The sequence below is a fragment of the Zonotrichia leucophrys genome, chromosome 15 (assembly GCF_028769735.1).
Source record: "Zonotrichia leucophrys gambelii isolate GWCS_2022_RI chromosome 15, RI_Zleu_2.0, whole genome shotgun sequence".
Classification (NCBI taxonomy): domain Eukaryota; kingdom Metazoa; phylum Chordata; class Aves; order Passeriformes; family Passerellidae; genus Zonotrichia; species Zonotrichia leucophrys.
Window position 1 is genome coordinate 7,188,190 of NC_088185.1, and position 20,898 is coordinate 7,209,087.

Here is a 20,898-nt window from a genome sequence, read left to right on the forward strand (position 1 = left end):
GTCATAGTTCCAACCTTAACTTGATCTGTTTTCCTTGCTGTTGTTGTTCTGTTATAAATGTCATGGTAATTAATTTTTTTTTTTTTCATAAACCAGAGTAGATTTTTTTATGCCTTTAAAATGTAGTTGATTCTTACCTAAATGAAGCTGCTGGGAGGAAACATAGGTCATTCATTCAGATGTGACCTATATGCAGTGACATGTACCTTCCTCTGTCCTTTGTTTCTAATGTAAGCAATGCTGTCACCAGACTGTCCTTGTTCTCATCCTGTCATATGACAACTTAGATGAAATGGAGTTGACTGATACTAGATGTAGCAAGATGGAAGCTGTGTTGGTATACAAGTTAAAAATCCCCTGAACTTACTGAAATGCCTGGTGGTGTCAGCCTGTACAAAGTATCTGCTTTGCTGCATTGTTCCTCAGCCTTGTGATCCTTTAGACCTCTTTTTAATATTGGCTTCTTAAATAAAGAAAGCACCTAAAATTATCCTCCATTAATACAACAGCTCCATACTGAGGCAACCTGGCTTAGTCTCCATTTCCAAACTTGCAGTATGGGAACAAGAAGATTGTCAAAACCATGTTCATGGCAATGTTAGAAATACCTGGGTGGATGTGTCCTACTACAGTCATGTAACCATTTTGGAGCAAGTACAGATGCTTTGAAAGGGCTCCTGTAACTTTTCAAATACATTTAAAAATGATGATAATACTAACAGGAAAAGATTTCAAAATGTATCTTGGAGATAGAATGTTCTGTTTACATTTGTGTGGATTAAAATCACGACTGTAGGGCACTCTGACACATCCCAGTGTGCTGTGCTTTAGCTCTCCCACTTACCTTGTTTATTTGCTGCATGAAATTCACAGAAGGACAATAAAATACCCTTGGCATGGCAGCCCCTGTATGAATCCAGGCTCTCTAATTCGGAGAATTGCCATGGGTGATGGTGCTGCTTTTGCCTCTATGGTTAGCTGGGATTCTTGATTCATCTTGTGCCTTCTTGCTCTGTTGGCTTTATGGAAGTTACATATCACTGAAGCCATATGTTATGATCCCAGGCAGAGCTGTAAACCATTTCCTTTTTACTGCCTCTGAGAGCAGATCAATCTATAGAGCAGCACTAGTGATGGGGAATTTTTTAAGGGTAATGGGAGAAAATAAGAAAAGAGAGCCTGGCTGAGATACTATACTATTCCATCTTCCAAAGAATTAAATCCCTTCCTATTTATAAATTTTTAATTTCTCAGCAAGAAGAAAGAAGGTTTTCACCCTACTTTTGCAGCTGGGAAAAAAAAAAGAGTGACAGATTAAGAATTTAAGGTTCATTTTAAAAAAGAGGGGAAGGTTGTGATGTAGTCAGCAGTCTGGTACTAATGGATAGAGTGTTTGTTGCCAAAATCTGGAAGTTCAGTATAACCTTAGGGATCTAATCCATAACTCTTTTTTAGGTAATTAGTTCTTTGACTTCACATTGCCAAATCTCAGCATTCAGAATTGTATGAGCTAGTAAAATATTACAAGAGGCTAAGAGAACTTGAGATGTAGTTTCCCTTAAAAAAATCTTTTAGCTTTGAGTCAAAACATTTTCAAAATTTACTTCACAACCAGAAGGCTTACAAGCATCTATTTTATATTTTAGAGGAAAAGCATGTTTTTAAATAACAACCTGACTCCAGCAGGTGGGACTTCAAAATTCAGCAGCACTAATCTTGCGTGGCTTGCACAAATACATGTGGGTTTACAACATGAGAGACTTCTTATGTGAGTGAGAATTGGCAAGTCCATCCAGAAGGTTTTCAGTTTCGTTGCTTTGCATGCAGGAGTAGCTCCTTCAGTGCCCTATGGATATAGGCTTTACACTGGTTTTCCTTTGACAGGGTATAAAGGTCTGGCACATGGCCATGTGCATGGCTAAATTGAATGGTGCTGTTCTGTGCCAGCATGGCCTCAACAAAAGTGGAGCTATTTTAGTTTGTTAACTGAAGAAAAGTTGGACAAGGAGAAGGGGTGGGAGAGCACTGTACAAAAGTACAGGAGACTCATACAAACCTCATTCCTTTTGCTTTGGCCTTTACGTGTTTTATTAATGGCCACTACAGGGGAATAATTCAGAGGCAACTGTAGATAGAATACATCTTTTCCCTCCAGTGAAGCAAATCACTTCAGCTAAACCTTGTGCAACATCTACCATTGCCCTTGTCAAACTTTACAGCATTTATTTCTAAACAAACTAGGATGAGCTGGGTAAAGTAGCTCTGCCCTGTTCACTGCCCCTGAAGTACATCTGGAATGCCAACTTTGGCTGTAGTAGGAAGGCTGAAATTAGGATTGAATAGGTCTGAAACATTTCTTCAACTCTTAAATGTCTGTATAGGAGATGCCACTTTTTCATGTTCCTCTGGTAAGATTGATACAAATTAACTGTTATGGGATACTGGAAGGATGTGTTAAAATTTTCAGGGAACCTGAAGCTGAGATGAAAAGAACCTTTCATGCTAAAGTGTCTATTCTGATAATTAAAGACAATTCAATTGTACCTTTCTTCCTGGTGTATAGCTGGTCTCCCTGGCTCTGACTATGCCTGTTTTCCAGGGATAGTCTCTAATTTGATGCCAGTATCTTTCAGTCCCTAATTACCATTGTTCAGCCACCAGCTGTTAGTGTCGGATTTACTTATTGCTTTGGTTTGCTGCAGGAACCTCGTAGGAGAAGGGAGAACCACCACTGACTGCCCCTTGGCTGGTGTCTGCAAGCGGTGCTGGATTTTCAGCACTGGGGACCTCAATCCCTCCCAGATCGGGCCAACAGCTTCCATGGAAGGGCAGGGCTCTGGTTCAGGGCTGGCTGAGCATCTCCTCTTCCCCTGTTGTGGCTCCAGGAGGTAAAATGCTTCAGGTTTAGTTAAGGTTGGTTTACACCTACCAACTTACAGCTCTTGCTTTCAAGACTTGATGTCTTAAAGTATTTAATACATCACTTCCTACAATTTTGTGGAAAAGGCAGAAAGGAGGACCAGATCTTGGAATAAGAAGTATGGGAAGGCTCTCCTTCTTCCCAGGTATTTCATAGAGGTTCACAGCCTTGTTCAAGGAATGGATGTTAAAAATTAGGTACTTCCAATTTACTAGGAAAAGATGGATGTGAGAACCGTGTTGAACCATGCAGTGAAGTCCCAATTTCTGTTGCAAAATGTGGTGGATGCAAGGCATAGCACACCTGGCATTCATTTTGGTAATGAGTAATTTATCCAGGCAATCAGTTAATGAATATGGGACAGGTTTGTGGGCAGGTGAATGGCTTTAAAAAAATGAGGCCAGTTTTACTTTTTAGCTCTAAGCCTCACCGCACCTGTGTAAGAGGCAAAAGGGAGGAGACGGTGATGGAAGATCAGAATTCTCTGGTGTTGGTGCATTAGAGATGCCATTAATCTCGAAGTGAAGCGCAAAAAGTAAGCAAGCGAGAAGGTTTCCTTTCTTGTGCTTTCTTGCAGAGCGCCCTGTAATTCCGGAGGCAGCTGCGCTCTCCGGGCAGGCGCTGTGGGAAGGGCTCTGTGCCGCCGGAGCCGGCAGGTTACAGCTCTGAGACGCGCCGGGAACAGGCGGCTTCCCTCTTTGTCTCTGTAATCCATCAGGAGAGATCCGGGGGGGCGGGCCGGGGAACCCCCGGGGCTCCGGGCGCGCAGTCGGCGGCAGCCGGAGGGACCGCACGGCGGCGCCGGGCACGGCCGGGGCTTCTCCCGGGGCTGCTCCCGCGGCTCTCCCGCTGCCCGGCCCTGCCCCTCTCCCCGCTCCCCCGGCGCGCCGGGCGTGGCCGCTCCGGCTGCGGCTGCCCGTCAGTGCCGCCCCCCTGCCGGAGCCTCCCGGCGCCGGGGCAGCGGCGGCTCGGCCATGTGAGAGCGACGCGGACGCGTCCCCTGCCGGAGCCGCGGCGGTGCCGGTGCTGCCGGCGGAGCGGGGCTTTTCCCTGGATGGGCTCAGTCCGTAGGGAGGCTGCGGAGGGTGCCGGTCCGGGTACAAAAGGAGCGAGCTCCGCCGGGGGAGGAGGCTGCGGAGGCTGTCGGAGCAGCGGGCTGGGTCCGCGCAGGGGCTGCGGGCAGCCGGAGGTGTTCGGTGCCGGGGACAGCGGGACCTGCACCTCGCATAAATGCCTGCGGAACTCAAACAGGTTAGTGCGAAACTTGTGTCCTTCCCCTCGGGCTCTGCGGCCGCGTGTGCGGGTCCTGCTGGCGTGGAGAAAGCTGTCAGCGCTGGAAGGGGTTGTTTACTTGTGTTTGCGATTTTAGCTGAGAACTAAGAGTAAAAGCTGAGCTGCTCTTTCTAGCAGAGCATTCGAGAGAGAATCTGCTTTTGTCTCTGTTGTGTTAACTGGTGAAACACCCAAAAAAGCAAGCTATTGTGTTCTTTGACCTTCTCGTCCTGCTCAATAAATCTAGGGAGCTCTTTGACATGAACAGCTAGAAATAGTGCTTTTAAAAGAGAAAGCTTTGCTATTGTGCTTTTGTTCTATGTTTGCTTTTCCCATACTGTGTTCCTTGGCTTTCTCTTTGATTTTGTTGTTGTACATACCAGAGAAATAACGGTGGTTTTTCACTCTAAATGTTATCTTAAACATAAAGTTCTTCTTGGCTATGGACTTACAACTTGGTGCAAAAATATTTCAAATATTATTCTTTACTTTGAACTGTCATTGGGTATTCCAGGACAAAGCTGTTGCGGACTAGATTTAAATAAAAAGAGATCGTGTAGGCTCCTGTAATTCATAGGTGCTTTTCGTGGGTAACCTTCTTCTCCTACCTTGTAAGCCTCAGGAAACCTGATAAATTCAGGTGGTGGCAGGGTAGAGCTGCTTCTCCAACTAGGATGAGGTTGTGTCTTTTTCTTAATCCTCTTTTTTCTCGTCTGCCTTTGTAATTTAAAACAGAGTACTGTAGAGTAGGAGAATGCCACAATAATACATCACGGATAATACATCCCTGAATTTGTTTAGGCTCATTGCACTGAGGTTGTTAGAGTTTCTCTGGCTTGGTTTAATACCCTGTTTCACCCACCCATCTCAGTAACAGAAGGCTGAATCATTTCATGATGCAAATAGGATGCTGATTCCCTTGAGGGGAAAGTAGCCCTTTCAGCTGGGTCCTCCAGTGAGCATTTCTTTGTCTGTAGGATTCCCTGGAATCACAGTCCTGCCTGCTGGAGGTGGCTGAATGCTGGTTTGTTTGGGTACTTGTTTGTGTGTCATGCTTCCTGTGGGCGTCTTAGGAAGGGATTTGATTTGTCTGTGGTGCTGTTCATATTGCCTGACCCACAGCTACTGTACCTGTCAAATTATGTGCAATGGATTGTTGAGTTTTAGATAGATAGATCTAGTTAGCAGCTCCAAGGGATTTTGGTTTTGTCTGGGTTTTTTTAATACATAAAGGAAATAGCTGGAGGTAAGGAGCAGAATGCTAACAGTAAGAAAAAAGGTGTATTTCATGTCTTTTGACCCATGCAGTACAGCTGTGTTTGTGTCTTCTGGGTTTTCAGTGTTGATAGGCGGAAAAGCTTGAGTGAGAGTGGAAGGTTGTAGTTAATCACTTCAGGTCATGCTTTTCAGTTAGCTTGTAAATTCTTCTTCCATATCAAAACAAAAAAATGTCATGGTTTTCATTTTCACACTGTCATAGCTGAGGATTAGACAGAGATGTGGTATTTTATCTCTTCTGTTGGAGTAATGGTTCTGGATTTATTCTGAGGTCTTTTCACAGAATAGCTGTTCAGTCTGATAGCACAGCAGTTTATTAGAGAATGCTTTGCTTAATGAAAGGTGGTAGTTTTAAGCCGTGAGTTGTCAGAAAAATTTACTGTGCAGTTACAGGGCCTGTAGAAAGTAATTCTTTAGCTGTAATGATCACAATTAAGTAAAACTAAACCAAATGAATAAATGACTTTGCGGTAGATGACAAGTCTGTACAATCCATCCAGATAAAGATAGGAGAGATACTGCAATGGACTTCTGCCACATTAACCGAAGGCCTGTTGTGTTCAGATAAGGATAACTGTGAAATAGTAATTAAAAAGAATGAAGAATAACTTCTAATCATGCTTTTACTGGGAATAGTCATGCTTCCTGAAGTTCTGGGCCACAAAAGGAGCATTGTACCTGAGAGCACTGGTAGAGGAACCAAATGCTGAAAACCAGAAATGTGGCCATGATGTGGGAGGTGGGTGTCACATTCCTGAGTCATCCCTTGGCCATTCCCCTTCCTGCTCATGAGGGATGAAAGCTGTTGAAGTTTGTGCAGAGTATCTGCAGTGGCCTTGGAAGTAAGTAAAGAGTTTATGAAACTGAGAAGGATCTTGAAGTCTGGAACTGTTAAAATATATGTTCGTGCAGTATCACATACGGCTTTGATCTGGATCTGAAACCTAAAGTGCTGGCTTGCCTTAGGGCCATGAAGTTGTGAAGGGGAAAGGAGTCACTTAAAGTGACTTTTGTCAAAAGTTTTTCAGTTCTCTGTTATTCTTGCTTAGGAAAATACTTTATTAACATTCCAGACTCAGGCACTGACCTCAGTAAAGCTGGCCTTCCTCAGCACTTTGTTCCTGAAGCATTTCACTAGAGGATAATACTGATGTGAGAGACTATGAAATTGTAGATCTGGCAAGATGAAAAAGCAGTTAATGCATTAGTGCCATCCCTGCTGTGAGTCTGTACCAGTGATGGAAAGCTTGTGGAAGAAATGCTCATGGAGGTGCAGCATGCAGTAGAATCATCATTTTCCAAGCAATTGGTCAGGTCATATTAGAAAAACCAAATAAGAAGGGAATGTGAGATTTGGCATGGATTTCTGTAGGGATTCACCCATGGGTCCTCACATATGACAGGCCTGAAACAGGTCTAATATGCTTTACTGCCCTGGAGTGAAGAGATGTAGCAGTCTCCAATATTGAGTCCTCCTTGCTCCCCCAAGCATTCCCTTGGCAGCCGGTGTGAGCCCGGTAGCAGAGCTGGGCACAGGGAGTGGGTCTGGGACTCACTGAGATGTCGAACTACAGGAGCAACTGAATGGAGGCACACACTTGTGTGAGCTCTGCACAGAGGCAGGAACTCTCTACAGGATGGTGGATTTCTGAGCTCTTTGGGCAGTTACTGCCCAATTCAGGTGTGGAACATCAGCTCAGATGTGAGAATGTGGCTGAGTCCTTCAGCATAACAAGGAAGCCTTGGAGCTGCAGGACACCTGTGTGAGATGTGGAAATGGAAGTGTTCAGTTTCTGAAAATGCCTCAACAGGAACTGTGTTCCTTTATAAGAGGGCCTAGAATGTCCATTTTGTGTGAGTGCACAGCTTTGTACCAGCAATGGACATACCAAGCAAAGCATTCCAGCAATTGCCCTTCCCAGGGCTGTACTGCTTAACCACCTGTCCCCAAGCTCTGGAGCTGTTCTACATGGAGCATCAGGCTGGCTGCAAGTTTTGCTTAAGTTACATTGCAGTTACTAAAAATAAAAACATAAAAAGATGTTTTGGTGGTTTTGGTTGCTGTAGTGTGTTTTTTTGGTTTTTTTTTGGTTTTTTTTAACAAATGTGGGCACTCAAGGTCTTTCCAAATGTAGAAATACTGATTAAGGAAGATAAAATGGAGAAAAAAGCATGTTAAACAATCACATTTGAAACTGGATGGACTGGATATTTATAACAAGGCTGCTCACAAACATTGAATTGCAAACATTTTTTTCCCAGGAGTTCATTTCTGCCGCTGAATTAAGGTTTGATTCAGTGGGAGGAGGATCAAGGCCGCTGGTGAAGTTCTGTCCTTGCATTTGAGTGTTAAAATAACAAGGCGTTTCACTGAATAAAAGTATTTAGCATATCCTTAGTATGTCTTCACCTGTTCCTACCTCTGTTCCTCAATTGCTCTAAATTATTTCCTCTGTGCTACCAAAATTCTGTAGCTGTAATGCAGAGAAACTTCTAAAAAGCTCCTGCTTCGGACTGCACCACTGCTTGTTCTCCTTTGTGGAAGTATTTGTGGATGTTGTGGTGTGAGATGGGAAGTTCAGCTCTGTCTGGGATTCAGAAAATCCCGTTCTTTGCTGCTGCTGGTTGTTGGTTTCCCAAAGTGTGCAACAAGGTAATGCACTCATGTTTGTGACCATTCTGGGGACAGAACCACTGAACTGATGCAGCTGAAAAACTGAAGCCAATCCTAAAGCTCCATGAAAAGAGGAATGGCCTCCTGAACCAGGCTGTTTGAGCCCCTTGGAAGGGCTGTACCTTCCTCCTGGGCCTGAAACAGGGAGGAGAAATGGCTCTGTGTGAAGTTCTTGGGAGGAGGAAAAGGGCAGGGCATGAACAGGAGTGTGTGGGCAGGAGCTCATGTGATGGCTCTGGTGCTGAACCAGGGTGACAATGCAGTACAAACCTCATGTGCCTTGGCCTGGGAGCTCTGTATGCATTTGGTTTGCTCAGATCTTCCCAAGGACAGACTGGAGCAATAACAAGATTGTATTCTTCAGGTGTTTTTAAAATCACTGTTGTTTCAGTAGCATGTGAGAAGTGAAACAAAGGATTTTGCTAGTAGGTTTTCTTTGGTTTTGTTTTTCCAGTGGAGGTTTGAAGAGTAATGGAGTCCCTGAAATAAATCCTGAGAGTAGAGAAAGTGTATTTCAAATTCTTGGATAAAAGGAGAGCTGAAACTCAAACACTGATAGTTTTAAATGTCACTGTGTCCTTTGTGTCTTCTGTCTCTCATTAAGTTGCAGCCAGGCTTTGGGACCTTTTTTAAATTTGCCTTTATGCCTAAGAATGAGCAACTGTGACTACCTGAGAGGAGCCAGATGAGCAACACTTGCTTTCTTAGGGCAGCATCAGCTTTTGTGTCTAAGAGTCTGCCTCCCACAAATGGGTGGACAGAATCCTTTCTGTTGTACTAAGGGGTGAAAACTCCATGAACTCAGTGCTCCCTCTGTACTGCAGAAATGTGAAAATCCATAACTTGCAGTGGTTTTCTCTGCCTCTTTGATGAGTCAGGTCCACGCCTGCTTACAGCAGGAGATTGAAATACCAGAGTTTTCCCTTTTGTCCAATCCCACACATCTATCCTTAGCATCACAACTCCTCAGTGTTCAAAAAAGAAAGTGTTTTAACTAAACTTGAAGTACTTTTGAGCTTTGGATTTTCTGCCTCTACAAGTTAAATCGCTTGGTGCAGTTCTGAACTTTTATTTTCAGTAAAACTTTCTCAGCAAGACTATTGTAATGTTCAGAGAGATGTTCCTGAAAGTCTTTAATGAAACCAGAGTCAGTATATTTTTGTACTGTAGAGACTGTATTTTTGTGTGTGTTTATATATATGTGTGTGTGGGTATAAAAATACATACATGGAGATGAGAAGATGATTTAATTTAGGTAGCATTTCTCTGGATGTGTGTAGTGTAAGATGGATCAGAAGTATCATCTGGAATGTTCAGAAGTCCTTTCAGAGTACAAGCTTGTAATTGATTAAGGAGCTGCTGAAAGAGATGAAGCTCAATTTGTTTATGGTTGGTAGAGCCCTGAGATACAAACAGGTCCTGTGTGTGACCAGGATTATTCTGCTCTTTGAATTGTAAACTTCTGGAAATTATTTTAGTAAGTTTTGCATATGAAGGTATTTGCATCCCTGTCTTTTGATATGATTCTCAGGTGAACTTGCTGTTAAGGGCATAAAGACCCTTTTGGCTCCTGGGCATGGCACTGAGTGGGCCTTGGCTGGTTGGGTGTGTGATACTTTAACAAAGACACAAATCCGTGTCTCTGTTTGAGTTATGCAGAGATGAGAGCTCCAAATTTGAATAAGATAAAGGAGTTCAATATAGGCCTTTGACAGTGTGTTAATTCCAAGTAGCTCTGGAGAAAGGATTGATAAAGAAACTGAAAGATAGGGCTTCACACAGTACTGCATTGCAGTAATGTGAAACACTTGTTTTGAATGGACAAAATTACTTATTTACAGAGCAGATTATGTGGGTGGCTAGATTTCTCCATCAGCACCTTCCTGAATCCTTCTTAATCACTGATAAACCAGACTAATTCTTAATATTGAAATGGTATCTGAAAGTTCTTTTGTGGTACCACTGTCTCTTATATTAGCATAAATTCCATTGAGCAGCTGCTCTGGTTCTGCATCAGGTCAGGTTGATGTTCTCTCATGGGCATCCTTTACTTCCAGGCACCTTCTTGGTGTGACCTTCTTGCCTTACTGTGCTATCCAAAATGTCCATTCCTACATCATGGGAAAGAAGGAATTGGAGGTGTGTGTAGTGCCTTGGTTTGCACGTGCCTTGAAGCTCCCAGTGCTATGATTGGGGCTTTGCATCCTTTATCTGCTGCTCCACGTGAACCCCCTGGCTGATTTGCAAACAGGAGGGAAGCAAAGCTCTGGTTTCCTCCCCAGGAAGGGGGGCAGGGGGGCTTCCTGATGCTTGTGGTTGGGTGAAGTTAAACACGCTGTTTTCTGGATGAAATTTCATTGAATCTTCAGAAAGCCTGTCCTTGCCTTATAGTGCTGCCAGGCAAGTCAGAAGATATATTTTAAATATTTGGCAGCGTTCTGTAGTGTGCTGGTTATGGTGTTAATTCACTTCTGCAGGGTGATTGTGTCCCAGCACTGTGTCAGAGCCTGATGCAGCAGCTCCTGTCTCTGTTTTTCAGTAATATGTTTTTTTTCACCCATGTGCTTCTATAATCTTCTTATACTTTCCAGTTCTTCATTCTCCTCTTAGACCAACAGGAATGGTCTGTGTTTCTGACTATAGTAGGTTTACAAGAGTTTTTAAAAAATGTATTCTTCACATTAGCATATGTAAATGTGTGCTAGGTGAGGAACACATCATGTTTGTCCTCAGCAATTTTATCTCAGGGTAATTCTTTTGACCAAGACATGTTATTTTATTACCTGAGGTTAGAAGGCGTCTTGGTCATGGTGACACATTTATCTTACATTTTATGATGCAGTCTTAACACATCCCATTTCTTTTTTCTTTCCTATTCAGCTTTTCATCTGTCAGTGACAGCCATGACACCAGTTAGTGGCACAGTAGTACCAGGGCTATGTATTAGTGAACACCGTTGGCAGTTTTTAAGGGTAGCACTTTGCTTCTAAGGTACAATATTCATTTTAGCAGGTTGTTTCTAGAGGGGAGAGCCATTTGTAATTACATCAAAACCAACAGCCATCAGTCATTTTAGATATAGGAGATGGGAAAAAAGACTTACTTGGATAATATTCAGGAAATATGAAGCAAACAGAAAGTGACACTGCACCCACCCTTCTTGCACTGCAAGGAGTGCAAAGAAGCACTAATTAATTTTTTATGTACTGGTGATGGACCTCCATATTTACAGTTGCAGCTTTTATATTTTGACATACAGAAATGAGTATCTTAATCAGCTGTATGACAAATCAAAGGGAGAGAGAGAACATTGTTCACTTCATTGCTGAAAAGGTTGTGACCCTTCTTAATATGTAGGATCAGAAAATGTATTTTTCCCTGCCATGTCTTTAAGGTCCAAATCTTTGGAGAGAACTATTGCTATGGAGGTAACCAGGATTGAGGGGCAGCCTTTCAAACCTTTAAGCTAGTATGCACCATCTGCAGATATGATTAGAGATCAATTAAAAGGTGCTGTGTCAATGTGCTGAATAATTTGGAAAACCTGACTGCTGGTTTTGATGTGTAAATAGGAACTGAAGCATCTGTCTGCAGTTTCTCTAAATCTACTGTGGCACACCGTTAATCCAGTAAGTTTTTCTTCTTCTTGGTCTTTGAGACTCCAGTCAAAATCATCTTTGTTTCATTTACATGGGATCAGTTTTATTTTTCTTTTTCCCACAAAGCTGACGCTTCAAAATTTCAGCTTAACAGTGCCAGCGCAAACTTTACAGCATTCAGATAAAATTTAATTTTCTTCCTTTGCTGCCTCCACCAAGAGGCATAGCAGATAATGTGTAACACCCATGCCTAGCTTGGCTGAATTCCAGAGCCCTTCCAGAAAAAGAGACACTGGGAAAATCAGCATCTGCCATGTAAATCGAGATAGTAAAGGAAGAGTCATGTCCACAGCAGCTGAAGTGCTGTGTATGCGTGCATAAAGACACTGCAAATGTGTGGGTGGATTTCATGAATTGTTGCTCTTTGGATTTTTTTGTTCAGAGAAACTTGGCTGAGGTACATTATGTGGATACTGTTTTGGCAACTGAAATTGCAAAAATATTTACGAAGTCTGTTGGGTTCTTCCCCCATGCTCTTATCCCTCCTTCCTGTATTTAAAATTCCCTTAAGTGTTTTGTTTTAGTCTCCTAAAAATTTATCATTTTCCTTTAAAGGGACAAGGGAAATTAGTTTTCTTCTGATTGTAAATTACAGATAAACATTTTTGAAAAATGCCTTTTAAGTGTTGAAACACAACACTAAAACTATTTTTTTTCTCATATTTCCTGTGGATTTTTGAATTGCAAAAATTTGTGGAAGGTACTTCCCTCTTAAAATGCAGTTCCCATGTTCTCCTGAGGTAAAATGCCAAGATGGCTTTGTTGAGCACTTGATGAGATACCGTGAATAGGTGCCGTGTGTGGGGTTGTGCTGTGCTGTGTTTCCCACAGTGGTGGTGGGAGTGCAGCCCTGGCTGCCGGAGGATCCCGTGGGCTCCCGGCCCCATCCCAGCTGAGCAGGGGCTGCTCACCCCGCTGGGAGGCGGCTCTGGGACACGGGCTGTGGGGCAGGTAGTGTGACGTGATGGGCGCTGACTTCTCCGCTGGACAAATGAAACTCAAATATTGGCCCTGGCAACTCTTGAGGTCCAGTTTCTCAGAATTGTTGCCTGGTTGAGCAGTGCACTTCACCCTGGGGTTACACTGCTGCTTCTCAGTTTTTTATCTTGTTCCTGAACTTCTCAGCTCAGTTCTGATAGTGCCCAAAGATATTTAGAGCTGGTGTTCTGCAGCACTGGTGTCTCATTAACTCTGGAGAAGCACAGTCCAGATTTTGGCTACAGGTAGGTCCAATACTATAAAATTATGTCTTTGGATTTAGCTGAGAATTGAAGGAAGTGTGTCATGATCAGATCAATTCCATTGGAAATGAAAGAGTTAAGAATGGAAATCTGATTGCACAGCTGAAATCTCAGTAGGAACTTGTGGTCTCTTGAGAGAAAATGCCATTCAGCACCGTTGCACAGAGTTATTTCATTCTTAATTTTAATTGACATGTCCCAGAATGCAGCCCTCTCTGACGGATCCGGGCTGCACAGAGGCGTTGTGAGTCTCACTCTCTGTGTGGGCGATTGCTGTGTTTCAAATTCAGGTCAGCATTAATTTCCCTTTGATACCAGCATCCTTTCTGCCTACCTTAGTCATTCAATAGGTTGATGAAATTTGAATGAATCTTCCCCTAAGTAAGATGTTGGTCACCTCCTGGGATTTCAGTGTAATAATCTTGCCCTGCTCTTTTTATCTTTTGTGACAGTTTTAGCCCCTTGCCTTGTTGACAGGGGTGTCCTGTGCAACTTCAGTGACAGGAAAGTAATTATTTTATTGTTGTAAAAACTGGGATGCATAGGTATTTCAACTTTACGGGGGGGGGGGGCTCAAGCAAAAAGCTGTTCTGGTGTAAGATCAATTTTTCATAAGTCTTCTGGGTTTAATTCAGATGCAGTTCGTTATAAACCCAGCAAGAGTGGGGGAACCATGCAGCTCCATCCTGTAGTAGTTGTGAGGAGTGGAGATATCTGCCCTAAGTGTTTATTTAATATTTTATATCTCCAGTATTGATTGCATTTTTTAAATAAGATGTATGATTGACCACTATTGGGATCATCCCAGAATGTACAGAACTTTCTACAGCTTTCGTCTCTGCTTTGTATCCAATAGGCAGCAGTTTAAAGAAAAATTTTGCAGAGAGCCTAAGTGCACACAGTAGCCACAAATGCAGTGGAAAACTTGTGCTACAGAACATCACCTTGTGATTTAATTTGTTCTTAACCTGTAGATGTGCCGATAAGGACAACTGCAGGTACTGAGGAACACTGAAGATTTCATTGGGGTGTAGAATTGACTGCTACTCCAGCTTATGGATAAGTGTCAGTGTTACAGGTCTAAATGCCTTAAAAATATAAATTTCCAGAGTATAATTTGTTTCTAGTTACATTTTATGTATTGTTATTCATCCTCTTTGTCTTCTCAGCTTTTTAAGCTGGTACAGTGTTTTGCTGGCACACAATGTGGAGTAGCTGTGTAAAGAGAGTCTTCATTATCTTCTGGAGTTGTGCATAACATCAGCTCCTTCATGGAAACCATGCAGTGTTTGGTGGTGGTCATGGTGATGATCAAACTTAGTACATCTGTAAAAGAATGTTTGTTTACAAAGGGTCACTCTCAGCTTGAAGACATTAATTAAAGTCTTCTCAGGGGTTTGGATTTGAATGCATTGTTCACCTTTTCCAGAAAAATTGGTCAGTGGTAATAAAGGTAGGCTAAGAAGGACAAAAGGCATGATATGATACATTCTTAATTGTTTGTTTTCCTCTGAGCATAAATAGGATCTGCTGTTTTAACTTAGGAAATGGTTTTGTATTTTTACTACTTACCAAAGCTGAAGTAAGCTATTGTGAGTTACCTTCCTAGAAAGCCTGAGCATTGCTCCTGTGTAGAATTCCTCACTTGACACAAATTAACAGGAGCCAGTGTATAGCTGCTCCTGGTAAGATCTGAGTCCCCTAAATAAAAGGAGACAGAACTCCCTGAATTGAGGGGTGGGTCAGCCATGGTGTCCAGACAGTGCAGTGCTCCAAGTGATGCTGGAGCTGAGGGTGCAATTCATGGCCCATCTCCAGGCTGACATGAATTTCATGAACCCATAGCTGCAGCCTATAACCTCCATCACATTTTCTTCTTAAATTTTGGTCTGTGACACTGTACCTGAAATATTTCCTGGATGCAAGCCTTCCCCTCCTCTCTGGTTGCTAAGCAAGTGAATTTTGGTGCTGGTGTGCTGTGTAAGGTCCTGTAAAACTTGGTTTTGCCTGATGTCAGTCTGTTTATTGTAAAGCAAGGCATACAAATAATTATCATCTCTGGGTGTTTCTTAGGAGAAATTATTACTGCTGGCTTAATTTTCCTGGAGTTTCTCTGGGGTTTGGAGCAGGAAGGGAGCCTACCCAGGCTTTGTCCATGGATGGTTCAGGAATAGGTGCTGTGCTCAGATGGAGTTTGTGATTGAGAAGAGAAATGAAGTTTAGTCCTGTTACCTGGTCTCCTTATGGTATTCTAATTTTTGAAAAAACCTTGATTTTTAAGCAAGTGAGTTCAAAATACTGTAATTTAATGTGTTTATACTCTTGTACAGCTCCCTGCCTGCCTTAGCTGGGGTGGGGGCTTTATTAATAATTAAACCATGGATTTGTTTGGGTTTGACCAGCCTCAGCACAGAAGCAGCTTGCTGAAGTTGCTGACTGGGGGTAAGTATGAGAGCTTTGTTCTCAGCAGAATCCTTCCTCTTGTGTTTTTTCCTCAAAAACCTAAAGGTTCCAGAACCTCTTGGTGTGTCCATGTGTCTGTTCCTAAGCTAGAATGTGCATAATATTACAAATATACTTTACAGGGACTCTACCATGCAAATCTGGAATGTGTCCCTGTATATATTGCTTGTGTTTTCTTTCTTAAATTTCTTTTTCTTCCCTGCCCACAGATGCCCATATTCTAGAGGTTTGGAGGAAAAACCCCAAAGCCCCACATTGTTTATGTGCACAGCCTATTGTTCAAAGTGCATATTATCAATGGTCACATGCTTTGCTTAAATATTTTATAAGATCATTGCACTTTATGCTAATACTGCCTTCTTTCTGTTGTCTGATTGTGCAGTTCCACTTAGACCTAGTTAGTAATTTAGACAGGCTTAAAATCTGTAAGCTTCTAGCAGATATTTGATTTCAGAAATGCTTTGTTCTAAAAGTTCCCCTTTGTTGTGCTCAAATGACAGAGCTTTGAGTAGTGAGGGCTTTTTTCCTCCTTGTTTTCTGATTGTACAATGCTGAAGTAATCTCTCATCTGCAAACAATCTCTTGCCCCCCCTCATGCCTCCAACACGAGACAAAAGGCGCGCAGGTGCGCACCAGAGGATCGGATTAGGTATGAAGGCAGGTTTCAGGTGCAGGTTGAAGGAATCCTGTCGCAGCTGGGTGAGGAGTGTCCTGTGGCAGGGGGGTCTCTGCACAGGCCCCTCTGTGTCCCCCAGCGAGGCAGGGGAGCTCTGTGCCCTCCTCTGAGGTCAGGTGCCTCTCCTGCTTTGTTCCTTGGCGTTTGGAACACTGCCCCTTCTAGGATAAGGCCACAGGGTAGAAGAATAGAGAAATGCTGAAAAGAAAATAATAGGAGCTGTTGGAAGTAACCTTCTGCTGGCTCTGGGTAGAGAAAGGTCTGTGTGCTTTGTGCCTGCTGGGAGCGCAGCAGTGTGCATTGCTCTGCTCTGCCCTGGTGGTACTTTGCTCTGGTACCAGCAAGGCAGTGCTTGATTTCTGCTTCCCACTTCTCTCTCCGAGTCTCCAATCAGTTACTAGAGGAGTTTACAGAAGTTTTGTCTCTAAATTTCACAGAAAAAGGTCTGGTCAGTCTGCAGCTTCTCTAGACATGAAGGCTCCTGAGCTGGGCTCCACAGTGGCTGATGCTGTGAGCAATAATGATGACCCCTGGTTTCTGGGGGGAGAGATGATGAGTTTCATTCTTACTTGGGCCGGAACTACTTGTTATTATATTGGGGTCATTTACCCCGAGGGCAAGTGAAAGCAGCTTGTTACTTGGGTTCAGGCTCCAGAGTTTACTGTCTGGTGACATCAGTTTCTGCCTTCTTCCCACCCAGGCAGATTTAGTGGAATGGACTTCTTATTCTTTGCTTAGAAAGTTCTTTTAGGGTCATTATTTCTGAAGGTGATTAAATTTACAGGAAACACATTCAGCTTCTTGCAGTGTGTGCGTCAAGAAAATTTGAGTACATAATTAAACTGAGGAACTGGAAATTAATTGGGAGGGAAATGGTTGCTTTAAAGATGTGCTAAATAATTACCATTTTTCTATTTTTAGCTGGCTGTTGAAGTAACATAAGATGTAAAGAAGATAAATCTCTATAGCCCAATACTCCTCCTTTTGGAGGGACAATACACTAATTCAAATAGCTAAATATTTCTTTCTTTAGCTCACTGAATTTTCTAAATGCAGAACATGTCAGCTGTCAGAAAGGTGTGGGAGCTACTCAATGCCTTACTTGTAATATACTTTTGAAAATTTGAGCTTCCTTAAAAGCTTTCCAGAACTACAAAGCATCCACACGCCTATGTAAACACTTCATAGCAGGGAGACTGGAGGCTCTGCTGTTCCTTGCATTCTGTGACATCTTTACACTCCACAAGGCCTTGTAGGTGCCCTAAATGCTGCAAACTGTCAGACTGGATCCAAGCTCTGGGTTGTCTTTGGGGTTTCCTCCTTTAGGGGACAGTGAGTTGCTACCAAACAGGAGCAGGAGCTGTTAAATGGAGAGTGTTGATGGCACAGCAAGTTGTGTTTGCTGGTGCTGAGTTGAACTTTCAGCCATCTGGTGATGATGGTGGTGCTCTTGAAGTCAGCCTTATTGAAGTTTAATTGAAATGTGATGAATGAAGATTGTGTGCAATGTATCAGTTGCATTTTTGTGGCTGGCAATAGCAAGGATCAATTTAGTGAGAAGACATTAGAGCATACTATGGCTGCTGATTTAGCATCTGAGTGAGGACCATTTGTCTCATGAAGTAGCTGTGAATGTCAGCATATAATAATGTGGGGAGATGTGTCAGTACCATGGAGACAGTCTGTCAGAGATTACATGGAATTAATTCCAGACAACAATGATGTAAAGGTTAAACAAGCACAGAGTGTGACAGAAAGCAGATACCTGTTAGAGTATTAGGAATATATTGCAGGTATAAAGAACATCAATGAGAACATGCCTCTGTCTTACCCCTGGTGGGGACCATGTGATTAAAGGTGCCTGATTTAAGGGGGTTGATTTCCCAGACAGGAACCTCAGGAGCCTGTTCTTTAAATAAGTCAGGTCACATAGGCAGAGTGGAGAGGTTTTACAATGATGACTGACGAAGAGCTGGATCTTAAAGAGGTTTTTAAAAGGGAGATTGTGAAGGGTATGTTTGTATGCTTTGACTTGTTGAAGCAATCCCTTTAGCAGCACCATGGAAGGCTGAAGGTGAGCAGAGACAGCTTTGCCAGGCCATCCAATCCAGCTGGGCAGTGGGGAGATGAGACAGACTGGGCAGGCTTTAGCACATCTCCTAGAGATAACTTTGAACTGTTGATCCTTCCCTTAAAGGAATGAATTCTGGTGGGATTGTCAGCACTTTGTTACTGAGCTAAAGGTAAGCGGGTCACAGTTCGTGGATACTGCACCCTGTGCTGAGGAAACCAGGGGATGTAACTTCAGGGTTATCTGAGAGAGAATATTGGTGCTTGTGCCATTTTGAGATGTGTAGCTTGCAGACCATGACTGAAAATACAGCAAGATGCTTTAAACTGTGTGGAAGAGATATTTCTAATTTTATTTTGTATCACTTAAGATTATGGCCTATTAATAATTTGGACAGGTGTGTGTTGGATGGGGTAGTATTTGGAAGACAAACTCTTCCAGAGTTCCAGACTAATTTTTATATCTATTTGCCTGTCTGATGAGCCACAGTCTTCTGTGCCACAGTTAGAAAGCAGTGCTGAGTGAAGTCTGTTTATTTAGCCCCAAGTAAAGCTGATCATTACTATGCATGAGTTTATGGCCACTGCAGATTTGAATGTGGGGGAGGCAATTCAGAAAGGCTTTGAGGTTTGTTTTTCCCTGCTGGCTTGCTTTAGGTGGGGATTGTCTGGAGAGGAACTGGAATGCAGATTTATAATTTCAGAAACAGTAGGATATATTTTGGAGCAAGAGAATCACCAAGTGGCTGAGGTTGGAAGGGACCTCTGGAGCTCATCTGGTCCAACCCCCTGCTCAGCAAGGGCCACTTGCAGGTGGCTTTTGGATGTCTCCAAGGACCAGCACTCTGCAGCCACCCAGGGCAATCTCTGCCAGTGCTCAGTCAACCTCAGTGTCTGGTGTTGAGACAGAACCCTCTGTGTTTGAGTGTGTGCCCAAAGCCTCTTGTCCTTACCTTGGACACCACTGTCTCCATCCTCCCTGCACCATCCTGTCAGGTATTTATTTACACTGAAGAGATCCCACATGATTTTTCTGCTTCCAGGCTGGCATATCTCCTGATAAATATTTTTAAACAATCACCAAGCACGCCAAGATGCTGAAAAATTGAAGGGATAGCCCACTGGGAAACAAGTAAATTAAAACATCTTAAGGATCTAAGCTCAGGTGATGCTGGTGAAACCAGTCAGCTGGTTTAGCAGGGTAGAAGTTGATTTCATGCCACAAAGAGGAACCAGAATACTGATTTTGATGGTATTTTGTTTGTTTCCAGAACTCCTCTGTTCAAGTGACCAGCTCAAAAAAGAAAGGTTGTAAAAGCTTCTGGCAAATGATGTAGTTCAATGCTGCCTGTTGCCTTTTCAAGTACGCTACTTATGACTTCCACTTGAATGTTGTTTGTTTCACAAAATCTCATGTAAATAAATTGGTTTTGAATTTAGTAACAGCAGGTGAATGGAATGGGCCTTTTCTGCTGTAGTGGGTGCACAGTCTGTGCTAACTCCATTGCTAAGTATGTAGGAGTTGACTTCTTTCTTCTGCCTGCTTCTTCCAAAGTTCAGCTTGGTGCTCTTCCCAAGCAGGCATTTTGTGTGAGCCACATGACCTGTGAGTCAGAGCAGTGATGTGCAGAGCTCTGGAGGGAAGGCTCAATGTCCTTTTGTACCATCATTTTGCCATACATGGTCCACGTGTTGCTTGCAAATTCTGTCTGGCTGTGACCCCCTCTTCCAAGTGACCTATTTCTGCATTTTTTGTGCTGTGGATTTCATTGAAGAAGAGGCTTCAGTTAATGGCAGTGTCTCCTTCAGTAGCTCTGACTATGGGAGTTGAAGACAGGAGGCAGTTCTATCAGAAGGACAACAATTAAGTTTCTAGGATCGACATTTATCTAAATAAGGATAGTTGGAGTGCTAGGAGAGCCCTGGAGACAGGTTTTAAGGGCTTTTATGAGTAACAGAGCTAAATTGATTGAACTATGCCTAGAAAAACTTGACTGTTTTGTTAGGAAAGTGATACATTTATTTTAAACTCTTGCAAACTTCCCAAATCAACTATTGCCAGTCACAGGATGCAGTGCTGGTGGGGCAGCTTTGCAGAGGGAGTTGTTGGTCAGTAGTTGGACTAACACTTGGTTGATCAGTGCAATTGAGCTCATACCAGCTTTTAATTGGGGTATCTGGATCCTGCTGTCATCTGGATGACAATAAGCTAGTAAGCCAGGTGCAGGAGGGTCATTGCTGAGGAAATACTCCCTGTTAAATTTCCAGATTTTAAGGGAAAGAACAGAGTATTTTTGTCATCCTTTAAATGTGACAGGTGCTAATCAAATGGAAAAAGGTTAAGGCTTTTTTTCCCCTGATCTTTCCTGGAATTGATGTAAGATTTCTATTCCTGTAGGTTTGGAGAATTCCAATTCCACATTTCTCGCCTGCCATGATGTACTGTGGTGGTGATGCAGCAGTGAGGCACCTCAACTGCACCATGGCTTTTGGAATGTGGTTATTGGCATTGTTACTGCCTGGATTAATGTCTTTGTTTTTCTTTTCTTGTGCTTGGAAAGTCTACAGAGAACAGTTAGAACCTCCTATGCCATAACGCTCCCTGGGTTTGTTTATTTTTCTACAGGAAAAAAAATCTAAAAAAG

At 42.9% G+C, this 20,898-nt stretch overlaps 1 protein-coding gene across 25 annotated transcripts in view; it reads left to right on the forward strand.

The window, feature by feature from the left end:
* Nucleotides 1-20,898, forward strand: part of ARVCF (ARVCF delta catenin family member) — a 246,792-nt gene that overhangs the window by 104,308 nt on the left and 121,586 nt on the right. The window contains exon 1 of one of the 25 annotated variants that reach the window (XM_064727204.1): nucleotides 3,356-3,455. The exons of 21 other annotated variants lie outside the window; for them this stretch is intronic. Coding sequence is in view for 2 of the 4 variants with exons in the window: in XM_064727195.1 (XP_064583265.1) it covers nucleotides 4,151-4,171 (21 nt within the window). In the remaining 2 variants the exon portion in view is untranslated. Of the gene's footprint in view, nucleotides 1-3,355; nucleotides 3,456-3,770; nucleotides 4,172-20,898 lie in introns of those variants that run through there. 3 more of the 25 variants (XM_064727197.1, XM_064727195.1, XM_064727198.1) reach the window with 3 other exon arrangements.